This window comes from Rhinolophus hipposideros (genome assembly GCF_964194185.1).
Source record: "Rhinolophus hipposideros genome assembly, chromosome: 9".
Classification (NCBI taxonomy): domain Eukaryota; kingdom Metazoa; phylum Chordata; class Mammalia; order Chiroptera; family Rhinolophidae; genus Rhinolophus; species Rhinolophus hipposideros.
The window spans coordinates 45,553,437-45,571,336 of NC_138055.1; the positions used below are offsets into that span (position 1 = coordinate 45,553,437).

The 17,900-nt window shown below is 35.1% G+C and overlaps 1 protein-coding gene across 2 annotated transcripts in view; it reads right to left on the reverse strand.

Annotated features, from left to right (window-relative positions):
• The window catches only part of GXYLT1 (glucoside xylosyltransferase 1), a 39,292-nt gene that overhangs the window by 19,706 nt on the left and 1,686 nt on the right, over positions 1-17,900 (reverse strand). Inside the window, exons 2-4 of one of the 2 annotated variants that reach the window (XM_081060791.1) lie at positions 11,185-11,277; positions 3,449-3,620; positions 380-505 (exon numbers count right to left, since the gene is read on the reverse strand). In XM_081060791.1, the coding sequence (XP_080916917.1) occupies positions 380-505; positions 3,449-3,620; positions 11,185-11,277 (391 nt within the window). The remainder of the gene's footprint in view (positions 1-379; positions 506-3,448; positions 3,621-11,184; positions 11,278-17,900) is intronic. The other variant, XM_081060792.1, reaches the window with a different exon arrangement.

The window sequence follows — 17,900 nt, forward strand, 5'->3', positions numbered from 1 at the left end:
CAGTCTGCAACTTGAAGGTGATACTCTTATGCCTTTCTCCTGGCAACAGACCTGGCTCCATTAAAATCTGACAACCTCTGTTCCTTCTTAGAACTAAAAGTTTATAGCAACTGAATAAGTTAAAATGTAGGAAACAGTATTTCAATACAACCACTTACATTTTTCATTTTAACAGGTTTCTATCGTAGCTTTTATTTGTTCTATGGGAAGGGATTCTCCCTAATCGGGAATCGTGTGTGTGTGTGTGTGTGTGTGTGTGTGTGTGTGTGTGTGTTTATTAAATGGATTTATAGATAACTCTTCATTAACCCATGTGTGTAAAAGCAATAGTCAAAAAAAAAAAAAAAGGAAAGAAAAATCTCTGGGGTAAAAAACTTACAGGCAAGAACAATCTCTGGGAAGCACATGGTTTAAAGAGCTTTTTCCACTCTGCTGCATTCTCACTTGGAAAAGTTATTGGGTATAATGAATAGTTAAATGTTTGTAGAAATGACCAGCTGTCAAGCTGAAAAATATAAAAGAAAAACTCAGTTTAGATTTATTTCAATTTTCTCTGTAAAATCATAAACCAACAGATTATTTTTTAAAAAGCTGAAAATTATTATACAGTTTATGATACACACAGTTAAAAGAAAGTCAGTCTTCTTTCTCTATATTGTTTTCTTTCAAAATCTTAAAATTATAGTAATATGCTAGAAATACTCCACCACAAAGATTGGAGGCACAATTAAAATTATACTGATATTAATCACAAAATCAGAAAGTTGAAAGAGCCTTGCAAGTTGTACATCTCCCTCAACTTTATCCGATGTATAAATTTTCTCAATCCCTAAACAAATTAAACTCAGAAAAATTAAGCACTAATTTTATTACTATAATATGTATATGAAACTGATTAGAAGATATTTGTCTATCTACGTACTTTTAATATACATATTCTTGATGATAAAACATTCTAATAAATTTATATCCAATGCTAACTTCTAAAAAACATTACAAAAAGCAAAACAGATCTGAATATCTATAATGAATACATTTACTCTTAAGTATTCTGAATGTGTTTCAAGACACTGACTTGCTTCAAATTCAGTTTAAGTATTACCTATCATTGTTGCTTCAACAGCATTGTTGATTCAACAGCATTGTTGATTCAAATTTCCTACAGAGCATTCATAATCTATGGGGAAGGGTGAAAACTAAGTAGTTTATGTAACAGGCTGAAGATGTTATGTTCTCTTTGTGAATTACGACTGTTGAAGTAATTTTCTAAAACATTAATGCCTTCCAACATAGTTTAAGGGAATATCTTTACTTCCAACACTCTACTTTGATGTCTCTATTAATTAGTTTAAAATACTAGCATTGTGTTTTCTCTGTGCAATTTATAAATCGCTTAAAGATCAATTTCAGTACTGACTTCAAAATGAAATCTTCCTCATATTTTATTTAACATTCTAATACTTAGTCTTCCTCTTTGCAATAAAAACATATTCCATAAAACATTTGATACTCTTTCATCAAAAGCAAAACCAAACATTCTCAGCTGACTACAAAAAAAAACTGTTTAAAATGTAATATGTTACATAAGCAATAACTCAGAAATATATGAACACAACAAAGAGGCTACATATAAGATAAATCAATGAATTTTTTACTTATTTTACTTTTTCATACTACATTTTCAAAGGTTTGCACAGTCAGTAGCAATCTGTTGTTATTCTCTGAACTATTTGGATAAGATTAATTCCTCAGTTAATATTTTAGAAAACAATCCAGACAAAGAAATCAAGATCACCAAAGCTCATATCAAAAATATGAAGCAAACTGGGGCAGCCAGTTAGCTCAGTTGGTTAGAGCACAGTGCTCTTAACAAGGTTGCCGGTTCAATTCCCCACACGGGCCACTGTGAGCTGCGCCCTCCATAACTAGATTGAAACAACTACTTGACTTGGAGCTGATGGGTACTGAAAAAACACACTTAAAATAAATAAAAAAGTTAAAAAATATATATATATACACACATATATACACACACATATATATACATATATGCATATATATACACATATATACATATACATATATACACATATACACACATATACGTGTACATATATACACACATATATACCTATATGTGTACATATATACACACGTATGTACATATATATGTACATATATGTGTATACACACACATATATATGTGTATATATATACACACACACATATACATAAAAATATTTTAAAACAATAAGTAAAACTTTTATCTCTTGAAATCAAAGATTTTGGCAGAAAACTAAAAGGCTTGAGATCACAAGTAGTATTTTTCACCTGATGTGTAAAATGAACTAATTTAACTTTTAAAAAAAATCATCTACATTTTTTTCTATATAGTTAGACTAAGCATATATATCCAAATCAGTGTGAAAGATTAATTTAGTGTAGATGGGGTCGAAGGGGTGGGAATAATCATTATCATCATCTTTACCACCATCTCAGAATACAAGGTAGTGAGATTTTTTCTTATGTTTCCCCCCCATATCTATCTGTTCTCTTCTTGCATAGCAATAATTTCTTTTGTTAAGGAGGTTACATGGCTGTCCCAATGAAAGAGTATATTTTCAATCCTCACAAACAGCTAAGTATAGTCACAGGACTAAGTCAGACCAATGAAATAGTGGCAGGAATGTCATACGCAATTTCTGCAAAGTGTCCAAACAAGGATGGAGGAGACTGCCCTCTTCACTTCTTCCTCACTTAACTTATTCAGTTATGTTGTCCTCACTTATGTTGGCTAGAATATGGGTGTGATAACTGGAGCTTGAGCAGCCATCTAGGACCATGAGGTAGAAGACTTATATTAAAGGTAGCTCAGCCACAAGAGAGAAGAAGCCAGAGTCCCTGAAGGGGTGGAACTGCCATACAAGTATACTGCAGACTGCCTACTTTTATGTGAGAGAGAAGTGAACTTCTATCTTATTTAAGCCACTGTTATTTGGGGTTTTCTGCCACTGGAATCAAATTGATTATAACTAATACAAAACCAAAATAAAGAACTTTCTTTTAAGAGCAAGAAGCCACTTCCCTCCATATTGTCATTAGAGAGTTAAACAGAATTAAAAATGCACACTTTGATTGAGGCATTCCCAAGCCAAGGATGAGAACAAAATTAAATCAAGGAATTCTCAGTCAAAACATCCTGGAACTATAGTCAGTAAATTAAAACCTCCATAACGGGCAAAGGACTTTAGTCTTCTGTTCAAAAACAAACCTTTCTCTTACACTCTAGATCTGGGCTCTCAGATCGAAGTGGTAGCAGGGAATACTCCCCACTCTATGAGGGCAGAGTTACAGACAAATATTTTTATTCAATGAAGGAATAAAATAACATTCTATTATAGTACACCATTAAATATTCAACTCTCAGACTTAACTCTCAAATACTTACTATGCCTTTAAAACTATCGTGTAGTTGATCTTCAGCAAAAATATGGAACTGAAGAGGTTTGATGCTGAAAATGATAGCTGACTTCAACATGGTGATAGTTTCTTCCAGTCTTTCACCGCAGGCAACTACAGCTAGGTGCATTCTCTCAATAGGCTGTATTTTCAGACTATACCTAACAGAAAAGAAGACCACATTTTCCAACAGTTTTAGTATAAGATAACATGTTAACAACATGGTATTTTGACCTTGTTCAAAAACGAAGTTCGAAATTTCTATTTAAAAAGCGAAGAAACATCATACTGCAAAACAGCACAATGCTGAATCAATCATCTATTTCTATATCCTCAACCAGGCTTTCTCAGCCAACGTTCCGCTACAAAACACAAAGGCCTACTTTCTCAACTGTCCCAAGAAAGGTACATAACTAGCAACATTCTAGATTCACAGGAGAAAAGTTAATTCATTACTCACACTAGATGTGTTAGGGCATTAGGGCTTAATTCTCTCAAGGAAACCCCCAAGTGAGAAAGGGAACATTACTGACTTAAGACTTCAAGTTTTAAAATTTTTTTTATTTAAAAAAAATCTCAAAAACATAAAAGTAGAGAGAATACAGCAAAAGATACCAATGTATCCATGTCCCTGCTGTAACAATTATCCATTCAAAAGTATTCTTATTTCATCTAAAACCTCTGCCCACATCCCCTTTCACTAAACAATGGATCATTTTAAAGCAAACGCAGACACAAATTCATCTACAAATATTTCATGAAGATATATCCAATCTTCAACCATGCTGATTACAAGAAAAGTTTCCTTTACGTAACTTTTCTCACTGACTACATTCATTTATCAAGTAATCAGTGAAACATAAAATTTCTGAGGTAGTCTAAAACATACTAGTCAAACACTGTTATGTAATTTTGGAAGGAAAGATTCTCTAAACCCAAGTTATTGGCCTAGGTTATATAACGTATTTACACAATAAAGATCTCATCTGTAATTATGGCATAAAATAATCTTTTTGGAACTGACAGCTAAAGGAATGTAAGAATGGAAAACAACATAAAACAAACTAATAACATATTAAAGTATTATAAAATACAAACATTCCAAACTAAAAAACATACAAATTTGACGTTAACTCAATTTTGGCTTAGAGATCCTTTCTGTAAAATATACAAAGATTAGAAATTACATTATTTAACATTAATAGTTTTATGTAAACATTACTGAGATTTGCAGTAGCAGGGATGGGTGATTAATCATTTCTCTTCAATTTACAAGCTAAAATTACTGTAGTTATGTTCCTTAGCACTGGACTTTGGAATCCTGAGTATTCATCTGTCCACGTGTTAGAGAGGTCCCAAAACTTCTGATTTTCTGAGGAAAAGCTTGATCTTGCTCATGGGTAATTCCTCAACCACCCAGGACACCAGAAAGGAGAAAAAATACTAAATAACATTTAACATAAACAACTGACTGTAGAAAACATACTTGAATATCAAATTCATACAGCTTAATGTTTTAACATTAAACATTTGGAATTTTTCATATTAATAGGATAGAAAATTAAGTCTGAATCCTGCTTTTATTGTGGATCTATTCCTTCCTATTAACAGGCTTGGGTTTTTTTGCTAAGGGATATTTAACAGAGCAGTTAAAATTGACGCTTTTCTGGTCTGATTGGGTAACTTAGGCTTGAAAATGGGTTTCTCTTACATTGGTACATCTTTCACATACACAATTACTGGTTGTCAGCTTTCAGCAGAGGAGCAGAAAAACTCTTCAGCCAAATTACTAGCCAAATCTCCTAGAAAACATAGGAGTCATTTGCTTCCCAGGTTCCTCTACTGGAAGGCTGAACCTTAAACTCCTCAATACCTCGATAACTCGCCCTCTGTTCAGGCTAATGGGCCAATTATTCCATAGATGAGATTCTTTAAAAATATATGTATTTTTTAAGCGAAAAAATAACCTCTTTGAGATAATTCATAAAGTTAAATATTATTACACCACTTTGTTAATGGTATTAAATGGAGAAGATACATATAAAATGGTGTCCTTGCAAGAAGTATATTTACTATTCCAGCAATGGTGATAATCTTCATCAAAGTACTAGGATTATCATTAAATTAAGGTATAATATTAGGTATATATTTTGCCTTTAAAATTTAGATTAATCTACCAGAAATTGAATTTTATCAATGGTTTGAAGTAGGGTAGGGTACAATGACAAATTCTGCACATGGTTATCCAACTGTGCAAGCACAAGTTTGTTACTTACCACAAAATTTATCCTTTTCCCATCCACCTGCCATGCCACTTTTTTGGCATATGTATCTGCTGTTAGCATAAGCTTGGGTCTTTTTTAAAGCTCTGTTCTTTTCCACTGACAGCAATTAGAAAGAAGCAGTGCCTTCTCCCTTGTCTGTACCTTCTGTCCATTCCCCTCTTTTCTGTTTGAGCCCCTCAGTTTGGAACATGAAAATCCTATCAGAGGGAAGACTAGACATCTATGTTTTCTATACCTATAACAAGGGGATGAGAACCCAGTTCACCTCAAAGCAGTGGAATTCACAATGACACAAGTAAAAGAAAAGGCAGTGAGGACACACAGCAGTTTCACAGAGCTCTAAATTATCTTCTCTTTGCAGTAAATGCCTCCAGATCCTACTTCTCACGATGGTATAAAATCCCTCATTAAAGAACCAAGACTTGAGAATCTATAATGGGTTCCGGTTGTTTAATTGGCTATAACTACATCCTGCCCCAAAGGTAAAAGCCAAGAGATTTTAAAAGTAGGCCATAACAGTCATGCATAGAATTCTCTACATATGGAGGCAAGAAGTATAATAAACCTTCTTAAGAAAAATAAGGCAAACATTCTTCAAGAAAAAAAAAAATTCTAAAATCACTCCCAGGGACTCTTCCTCCCAGGCATTTTAGCAAGACTTGGTTTAGTCACACCACCATCACTCCTTCCACCAATTTCTATGGAAGGAGTACTGTCACCTACAGCGCATTTGCTTTTCTGTTACGTGTCTCTTCTTAGCAAAAGCATTATATACAGTACAGACTCCATCTAAACTGACAGGATAAAACATTCTTTAAGATGTCTCTGCCCACCAGCCTGTCCCCAGACTCCCAAGGACAGGAAATAATTGCAACTGGAAGAAATCTAAAGTAAGCTTCTACACTAGAGGAAGGGATAACTAAAACCTTCTACGAAGTCACAGGAAAGTAGCCCTTCAAGTAATTTTGGTCACAACTGAATGGCATAATCTTGTCAGGCTCTGTAAAAATGTGCTGTATTTTAATTATAGTGTGAATAAGATAAAAGTCCCTGTAGGTTTAAAGAAATGTTATCCAGAAGGACGTTTTAAAGTCAAACCTATTTTCCACAGACCTGTTTTAATTTAAACATTCACCATATTTTTCTGATCACACCTTGTAAAATCAAACTAAACAAATTAAATTTCTGATAACAATTTCTCCAAACTAAAAATAACTGCCATGAACTTATCTTTAAAACCTTGTAGTTGAACAAAATATAAAACTATCTACAGAAACACTAATGATCGTTTCCTTAATGTATAGGTTAAAAAAATGTTTTTCCTCTTACTAGTAAAAAAGAGTTGTGCTGAATCATCATCCTAGACAAAACTACTTTAAAGAGTTGTATTTAAATCACTTTTGAAACAAAATGCAATATTTAAAAAACTCTTCAGGATGTTATGCAAAGCACAGAAAATATAAAAATTCTACATTAAATATAAGCATTAACTACTAAAATATAATTTTAAATAATCTGTAAAAATAATATCTCTTAAAACTAGCATGTGACCACCCAATAGAAGACAGGTAACATTAAATTTACATATAACCATAGACTCCATGAACTGAAAATCAATTCCCACCATAAAGAGAAAGGTTAAATATTTTAAAAGCTCAAGTCATATTAACAGAAAATATATAAAAACAGAATATTTATAATAATACTAACATTAAGAAATTGTATAATGAAAAGATAACTAAAATTAAAAGTGAAACAAACTAGGAAAATATTTGTAATCAATGGCAAAACCAGAACATGTATTTCTAAGAGTTCATAAAATAAGCACTAAAAAACCAATAGGCAAAATATCAATACAGAAAAGATTTAAAAGCTAAACACATATGAACACATGTCCGACAAATAATCAACAAAATATAAATCAGTAATAAGCCATCATTTGACCCAAATAAGTGGCAAAACTATAAGCCCCAGTAATACTAAGGTTACAGTGATCCCAGTACTTTTACACAATGGTGGTGCAGGCTTAAATCTGTATAATTTTTAGAATATAATGTAATGGTATAATTACTTCTTTTTAATGAGTACTGGACCTTTCACATGCTAGACACTACGGATAAGCAAGAAAGCCACAATCCTGACCTCACACAACTGACAGCTTATTGTGAAAAGACAGAATTGTAAGAGATTTCATCAGAATCATGGTAATTGCTTAAACAGGAAAAAAAAAATCAGGATTGCTAAGGAAGCTTACGACACAAACATTTAACTTAGTCTGAAAGTGCTGGGGAAAATCATTAGTTGCTTGCTGGTTGCCAAGCACCTTGCTAGGCATAGGGCTTATATGATGAAGATCGTGTGGCATCCATCTACAAAGTCGACAGTCTAGCAGTAGATAAAGATTCAAAATCACAATAGATCGGGTAGGTGCAATAACAACACAGAGGATACAGAGAAGGGAGGAGCAGGGGGCAGGGAAGAGAGGTCACACTAGCTGGATAAGACGTGATGAGCACAGTAGTTAAGGAAACAGGAAGGAAGCAGCGGTCAGGAGTGCCATGACAGGAAAATGGTCAGAAGAGTCACTGTGGACCGACATGTGGAAAGTCAGTCATAAACCAAAATACAAACAAGGGAAAGTGTGAGGAGCTAGACCATGAATTTAGGTTTTAACAAGAGTGTCTGAGGCATCTGAATCGGCAAGGTAAAAATGACCAACATGCAGCTGGAAATACAGTTCTGGAGCAAAGAAAAGAGCTCTGGATTGGAGCGATCAGTTATCCTCAACGGAGAGAGAAAAAAGCAGAGTCCTGAGGAACATCAATGTTTAGAAGTCAGGAACAGTGAAAGGAGTCCAGGAGCAGAGAGATCAAAGAGCTAAGAGACACTGGTCTCCAGAGCCAGAGACTGACAGAACTGAAAGAAAGAGGAAGTGACAACCAGTGTCCAAGAACAAGTCAGAGGTCAGAGGTGACTTCAACGAGAGCGAGGGTTTTTAGTCATGGCAGGCGCTGCCCATAGCGGGTTGAGGTGTGAAAGGCTGGTCTGTTGGTTTGTTTAAGGAAATAAAGCCAGTAGATACTCTTTCAAGAAGTCTGCTCATGAAAAAAAAAAACAGAGTAAACAAGAATGCTCCAAGGATAAAGGGTTGAAAGCAAGCTGCCATAGGGATTTTGTGTTTGGTTTTGTTTCAAGGACAGAAAAGACTGAAGAGGTGTGAGCTTTCTGACAAGTAGATGACTCAGTGCAGATACGATTACTAAAAGCATATATACATCGACCGTGAAAACGCTGTGGATAGGTGTTGACAAAATTTTTCTTTTTTATTTTATTTTATGTTCATTGCACAATAAATTAATTGGGAGGAAATAATCCCCCCAGGTAAGCTTCGATCAAAATAAAATTTTATAAAGAATTCAAGATGGGAAAGCTGGGAAGAACACGGTGCCAGCTAAGTGCCCGCTGATGCCAGGCAAAATGTGAGACCTAAGGTGGCAGTAAAGGGGACTTTCAAAGAAATTTTACTTCTTTGAAGTAAGGAGGTGGGCAGACAAGCTCTCCGAGTCAGGCAAAATGAGGCATTACTTAAGAGTAAATGCTGAAATGGAGGGTGAGAATACTATGGCAATTGTATGGCATTTTGGCTTGGCTGCATGGTTGAACAAAGTGAGTAAATGTGAGGGATCCTAAGTTCTGAAAAATAAAATGATCACAGGTATATACTCTGTATTCAAGATTACAAGTTGAGAGTATAGTATAGCAGAGAAGTATAACTTTTAAAATCTCAAATTTAGGAGAACAAGCACCAAGGTGTACATTACGTATTCATCCACATCATTTCCTTCCAGGGAACATTTGGGAGCATTAGGAAAGTAATGAGTTGGAGAAGCCAAAACAAAAGGAGTTCACACTAGGTCAGCTTCCCTAGGCTAACCCTGGCAGTAGAGGAGGAGGGAAGATGCCGTAACTTACAAAAGCGTCTAGGTTGTATAAATTGGAGTATATGAAGTTTTCAAGCTTACCCAGTTTCTAGAGTGAATAGATGTATGTCACAAGGCTGGAGATAGCAAAGCGGTGCTTGTCAATACTCTATTAACTAGCAAACTTTTGGAAGAATGAAAAATACTGAGCCCCGATTCTCCAAAATTATGAACAAACTGAAGTGTAAGACTTTAAAAGGAGTTAGATTATTTTTAAGTCTGAATAATCTGATTTGACTGATCCACATTATAGTTTCAATCACTCAATCTTTTCCATAGCTAAAAGATATAATTAGCACATCTGATTTCAACTATTCCCTCCTAGTTATTCATGGAATACATAATATATTAGAAATACAAGAATTTTAAAATATATGCTACTAGTATATATTAAGAATACAGATTTCCCCAAGTAGAATACTTCACCTCCTGTCCGTGAGCCTGGCCAATTTCCTGTTCGTCAGGTACTCACTCTCTCCAGGAAGCTGTCCCAGATGCCTTCAGATGATCCCACCTGATGACTCACCTGTTTCTCCCATCATCATAGCTACAATATGTCACACTATATTATAATCTCAGGTTTATTAGTGTGAAGCCCCAGAAGGATGCAGCCTTGTTAACCAGACTCGGAGTCTGGTTCTTAGCACCCAGCACTGTGCCTGGGAAATTGAATGAATAGAACTGAAATTTAAATGAATCATAAAGACACAGTAAAAGTAGATGACTCTCAAAGAAAAGCTATTTTTACTCTTAGGATGGGCATTTTAGGCTACTGCCTCATCCTCCCCTGCCACTACCTCAGTGAGATAGTCTGATATCACATTCCTATCAATACTTGTTTCTTTCACTAAAGGTTAGAGCAGGAAGGGACCTGAGAGGTCAGCCAATCCTTATCAAGAGAAGTGAACAAAGCCAAACTATTCCGTAACTTAAAAGGTCAATAAACAATGCCATCGTATTTGCTCCTGCATTAAACACTTATCTTTATCCTCCCAATATGCAATCTCTCTGTTAATAACCAACATAATCCTTCCCCAGTTGTTCCCATCCACCTACAGAAAGTATTTTCAGTATACCAGCTTTAAATTAAATTAATGTATATATGGCTTCAACTGTCAGTGGAAGTCTATCCTTAACACCTGTTTATTATTTTATCACTTGTTACCTAAATTAGATGAAAAATCCTCCTAAGAACAATGTTTTATCATAGTAACATTTAAAAAAAATAGTATTTTATATGCAAAAAATTACATAGAGTGTAATTACATATAGTGTAGACAACAACTACAAGGTAGGAAAAAGGGAATGGAAAATCCGATCAGAAAATGAATTATTTACTTGTATGATAATATTAAATTATTGGAAGAGAAACATTTTTTCATCCTATTACAGTCAAAAATTTATTATCTACTATCTAATCTTACCTACTCTGATCTACCAATTAAGTATTAAGTGCCTACCTAAAAGTCGCTTCCCAAAAGCAGTTCATTCCACAAACACCAGAGGGCAGCATCCAATAGGGATTCCAGTAACACAGAGAGAAATCTGTACACCTAACAGAGTAAGACAGAAATAGAGTCCTCTGTGAGTATTGCAGTTTAAAACAAGGAACTTACTAAATAATACAACTTACTATTCTATTTTACAACACCAAAACTGAAAATCCAATTTTGCAAATTCAATATTGCTATGGTAATGAGAATTTTTGGAAACTGATGTCTCTCTTACTTAGGGTATCATTATTTTAAATAGAACTTTAAAACCTTTGGGTAGAATATATACTACAGACTGGAAACCCGTTTTCTAGTCAGAAACTGTGCTAACATATTAAAACCCCCTCCTAAGAACACAAAAAGTAAGGGAATACATCTAAAATGTTCCTTCATGGACTATACAGATTCCCCCTAGATAAAATCCACGTCAGCCAAACAAAATATTTGCTTATCCTGAAGCGAAATTAAAATGCCATGAATGCTGGTGGAAAAGGAAGAGAGGATCTTAAAATGTTTCCAAATTAATCCTCAAAAACACCTGTATGGTGTTTTAAATTGAAAAATAATACCGATATTCATGGTTCAGTTTCATTATCTACATTATCTCAGTTTCACTGTATTACACAAGCTAAAATGGAGGATTAAGTGTGTTCTTTCTTCTTTGATTGCAGGTTGGAACAAAAACAAAACAACGCCTCACATTATAAAATGTATGTTTTTCATTTGTTATTCCTTTTCAAACAAGAGCCTAGTTTGAAATTCACTACAGTGGAGGCCTGGGTAATAAAGTAAGCACGTATGAAGGCAGGATCAGGTACTAAATCAGGTTACCTCATGTCCCATCATCATGTAGCTTCGTTCTCACTATGGATTCAATATAAGTTACTGTTCTACAAGGAAAGGTCTATGAAATTTCAGATTTACTAAGATCTCTGATCATACCTCTCTCAAATGTCAATGCCCCACACCAGGCCTACCACATCAGAACCTCTGAGAACCGGTTCCGGCACTGTCGGTTTTTAAAATGCTGCAGAGATAATTCTGTGTACTACTGCATAATAAACTACAAAGTTACCATTTTAAAATCAATGGAAAAAAGCTACATAGTAATTTTGTTTTCATTTAAAGGGACACTATTTTCAAGCACAGGGTAAAATGTTACATATCTTAATTTAAAAGGTTGATAAATCAGAAAAAGAAACTGTATGCAGACTAGTAAAACACACTACTTGATCAGGAAATTTATGTTTATCCCCTCCCAGGCTCACGTATTTTTTAAGTTTGGCATTTCATACTATAGACAGGTTCAGTGGCGGTGGTAACAACTAACAGAGTTCTTTTCATATTTAAGTGCTTTTACATCCATTTAAACCTCACAACAAACGAGTTCAAACAGGTAGCACTATCTTTCAGATACAGACATTATTACCACTTTCTTTCAACAAATCCACAATTTATTTATAATCAACTCTACAGTGTACCTTTGTTCCAAAAAGGAAATAACTAATCTGGTTATTCCATCTCCCCCGTCAAACCTTACAACAATACCAAATGAAAAGGGAAAATAAAGTCTCAAAGAAAATGACTCCCTAATTAAATTTTTCTGTAAAAAGTTATTGCTTGAAATTATGTAATAATGTCATTTTCTGCCTTAACGTGCACTCCTCAAGCCCCAGCCCTAAGCAACCACGAATCTATTTTGTCTCCATAGATGTGCCTATTATAAGAATTTCACATAAATGGAAACATATAATATGCAGCTTTTTGAATCTGACTTTTCACTCAGCATATTTTCAAGGTTCATCCACTGTAGCATTTATTAGTACACTGCATTCCTTTTTATGGCCAAATAACACTCCATTTTATGGATGATATACACGTTTTATTTATCCATTCATCAGAAGATAGGCATTTGAATTGTTTTCCAGTTTGGGGCTATTAATATATAATGCTTCTACGAATATTCATCCTAATTTTTCTATGAACATGTTTCCAATTCTCTTGAGGATATAGCCACCAGTGAAATTGCTAGATCATGTAATCACTGTGGAGTGACTAATGCAGATGCAACTGCAGAGAAAAAGTCAAGTTTTAGGTAAGTTTCTTGACCATGATCTAATGTCAGAAAACATGTTTACAGAAGGGATGTTTTTCTTTCTGTCTTTCTTTAACAGAAATATAAAACATAAGCACTAGTGAGTACACAGGCTGCTTGCTATTTAAAAAAAAAATCATAAAACACTGAGGTACTGCTGGCAAGAGGTGGCATAATTTATTTCAAGTTTCTTATCTCCCAAATTACATTCTCTCTCACTTACGAAAAATTGGTTTTAAAGATCAAGTTATACAGTAGAAACTCATTACATACCAGTCACTGTTGTTACAAGCAATAAATTAGGGAAAGCAACTAATCTGGAGGCAGATAGCACTCAGACTTTCAGGCCGGAAAAGAAAATAAAGCTTAAAAACACTAGAGAAGTACAGGTAGTTTTCCAAATTCTGGTTATTAGTTGCTTTTGCTTTTATTCCTTAGAACTATTGGAAATGGAATATTAGATCGTACAACATTCAAAGAGTTAACTCCACTAAATACTTTCAATGGGGCAAAACTGGAAGCTGAGTAAATGGTATGTCTTCAGTAAACAGTGACATCCAAAGTCAGTGAAGTCCATAAATGCAGTTTTTTCACTGTGGATCAAACTGAAATAAAACTTTACTGTGGCTCGTCCTCAAATCTGGTATGACTGAATGTTTCTAGCTCTAGGTGGCTTGTCTATAAGCAAACTGATCAGGGGTAGCACAAAGGACCTTTGTGGTGATAAACAGTTCTGTATCCTGATTGCAGGGTGGTCATACGAATCTACTTATGTGAAAAATTGCATAAAACTACACATACACACGAGTACATGTAAAACTGATGGTATCTGAAAACTGACCTGTGGGTTATATACAATGTCAATTTCTGGGGTTATAATAGTGCACTAACTGTATTGATACATACATATACATGTATACATATTCCAGATATGGTGGTATTGCACTAAGCTCATGTAAGATTTTACCTCCAAGGGAAACAGTGAACATAGGATATCTCTGCAACTTCCTATGACCTTGTATTTATTTCAAAAGTAAAAAGTAAAAACAAACAAACAAACAAACAAAAAAACCTGGCCAAAAAATTCCCCACAATGTCAATACGTACTTGAAAAATATTTCAAAATTTGAGACATTTCATGCTCTGGATTAAAGTGAGCATTTAACATAATGCTCACCACAATAACAGTTCTCAAACTTAAAGTAGACTTAAATCTGATAATAGAAAGTCTTTTATACTTTTAAATTAAACTGACAAGGTATTTTTCATATCAAAATGTCCACGACAGTCAGGAGGCTTTCGTGAAAACCGTGCACAACTGACACTCAGGGATAAGTCTGGGCATATCCAGTGCAAGAATGTCGAAGCCTGAAGTGCTGCAAGCCAACAGGGCAACTGCGAGGCAGGACACCTGGGGTGACTGCGCCAGAGAAACAGAGATGCCCACAGCCCCCATACGGGAGGCCATGCCCATGACACTGACAATCGCCTTTATTTGAAGATCAGTGCCTAGGTCACTCATTTTCAACCAAAAACTGTCTCCAGACAACTGACTTTCTAGCTCTAAGTCACGTCTTCACTTCTTTTTCTTAAAGCTCTAATTTCATGAATTCTCAGGAGGTGGGGAAAGGACTGCTTACATACAAATGGCACTGAACAATTATCTAACCATTTCAAAAATAAGTTGGCATCACACTGTACACCGCCCCCCACTTCCCCCCCAAAAATGACAAAAAAAACATAAAAAATTTAAATGTAAAAAAAGTGGGGTGGGAGGAACCCTCTGGCAGAAAGTTTTCTACACGTGAAGAAAGCAAAAACAATAAAGAAACTGCCTATCTGAATACATAAAAATGTTAAACTTCACACAGTATACACACTGAAACAAATGCAAGTCAACATGTGGAGGGAAGTACTACCAACCTGTAAGACACATAGATAATAATCTTAATGTTTCAAAATAGGATTTCTAAATCAAAAGTACTCCTTATTTTTTCATTAGCCTAATCACTTTCCCCTCCAAAAGCACAGAACAATATTATTTTAATTAATTAATTATTAGTCAGGTTTGTGCTAAGCACTTTATAACTATGTTAAGTATGATTTTCAATGAACTAAAATATTGTTTTTATATAAGATGTCTCTGCATGAACAAAACAGAGATTAAAATGACTTTAGTAAGTACTTTAACCTTTTTTTACTGTTTACTGCCAAAACTCCTCTTCTTCAAAAATAACTGCAAAGAGGGGGAAATTTTTCTCTACTACAAACAAATAGTGGTCATTCTCAGCTAAATCAATGGTACTCATTCTTTGGTTTTATAACAATATCCTGGAGCACACATCTAAAATATAGATTCCTAGACCCCACTGCCAGGCATTCGGGTTTAGCAGGTCTTGACTGGGACCCAAAGCGAAGATCTTTGCATTGAAGGTCAGAAATTGGAAAAAAAAAATTGCTCAAAATTTAAATGATCAAAATCATCACCACATTAGCTTCAATTTTATCGTGCCAGGCACTACACTAAATAATCTATGTGTCATATATCATTTCAATTCTCACAAACAACTCAATATCCTAAGTACTCCTACCTCTAACTGAAACAGAAATATGTTCATGGTTAATACAGACAATAAGTGGCAAAGCTGAAGTCTGTGTCTCCAAAACCTGTACTCTTTCCACTCTAAATTCTCCGTGTATCCTACTAGTGTTCACAGGACCCAATATAAAGGATAACTCAGTGGTCTAACCAGATCTGAAAAGGAGCAGGAGGTGACGACCTCCCTGTATGAAAATTGGTCCCACAAAGGACATGGCCAGTCCAGAAATGGTATCACTGAAATGCTGAAAATTGGTCCCACAAAGGACATGGCCAGTCCAGAAATGGTATCACTGAAATGCTAAGTGTTTCTTAATTCCCCACAACCAACATGCTATAGAGCCACCATCGGATGAGATCTTGATAAGATCAAGATTTATCAGTGAAATGTGAGAAATTAATCAAACTGAGTAGCTCAAGTCACAAAATGGCATAAATCCTTCTGCAGAAATACTGATGCTAGTAATAAGAACTGCTTTAGATTGAACACCTTAACAGAGTCTGTGCATACTGAACAGCTTAAGAGATTCTCTCTATGTGGAAGAACCAGTGCCTACCTGGCATTTCCCCTCCTTTGAGGCACCACAGGTCTCCAACATCAATCACGTTTTTCTCTCCACCACAGGGATGTATGTGTAGGAGGCACACACCCAGAGAATCAGAGGCCCCCATCCCAGGCAACACTGCCGGGTCCACAGATGGACACGTGCTGCCAGCAAGTCTAATGAGTGCCCTTTTCCTATGTGAGATTAGAGAGGAAACACTACGAGGGGAGGAAAGAGCCCATGAGCAAAGCCCATCTACAGTGGAAGAGAATGAGAAAGTCCCTAGTCCTTGAGGTCTCTGGAAACAACTGGCCATTTTTTCTTCAATTTTGTTCTTTTCATATAAGCTTATAAAAATCTGTTTTGATTAAATCAGTTTTAGTGGACTATTACACATCAATTATTATCTACATTTTACAGGTGAGAAACTGAAGCAGAGAAGTGGTCAAGGTTTCACAGCAGAGCCAGAATGAGAACACAGGCTGTCTGACTCTAAGACCTGTACATTTTCTAATTACCAAAATAATGGATTTAAATAGAATGCACTAATTAATAATAGATTTCACTGACAAATTGTTACTATCATTTTAGTTTTTACTTTGAGAACTTAGGAGAATCTTTCCAAGTATTTTGTCATGGAATGCCATGCAATGAATTCTTGCTGTAAGATATGACCAGTGGAACCTGCTGAATATAACCCTAGATCCCATGTGTTAAATGAAAAAGGGAAATAACAGCCTTAACCTTTCAGGTAAGATAGCTTCAAAAAAAGTAAGAATGTAATGACAATCAAATCCTACCAAAAAAAGGGAAGATGTTGCTTGACTCACAGCCCCATTCTCCACTGATGAAACACTACAAACTAGATTCTTATCCCAGTAGCTTTATAGAAAGAGCACTTGGAGAGTACGCAAAGGATAGTTTTTAATCCTGGTCCAATGAACCTTGCTTGGCCAAATGACTTATACACAAGAACAGAGATTAAGGACACCTACTCCATATCCCACTGTAGCTAAAGAAGTTACCTGACCTTTATGAGAAATCTAAAAAGATGTCACACACAATATCTAAAATTAAGAATCCTGATGTCTTAGGTATTCTCCTGACTTTAATCAAATTGTAGAGTAAAAACGTGACAATCCAGCTTTTCCGTGTTGCTCCTCTGCCCAAACTTCTCCTTATACATACACATGTGGTGAAATGTACTTCACATTTTTACCAAGACTCATACAGCTTTAGTTTTAACTTAGATGTATGCCCTATTGAAATGAGGGGTTATGCTGTTCAGCGAACCTGTAATATACAGCTTTACAGCTGACTCTACTCTGACACATCAAACTTAAGATTTCAGTAATAGCTCTTAAAATATCTATTAAAATGAAGTGCTTATTTCCTAAATGTCAAAAAAAATCATTTTGTTAAAAGCTGGTCAAGCAAATACAAT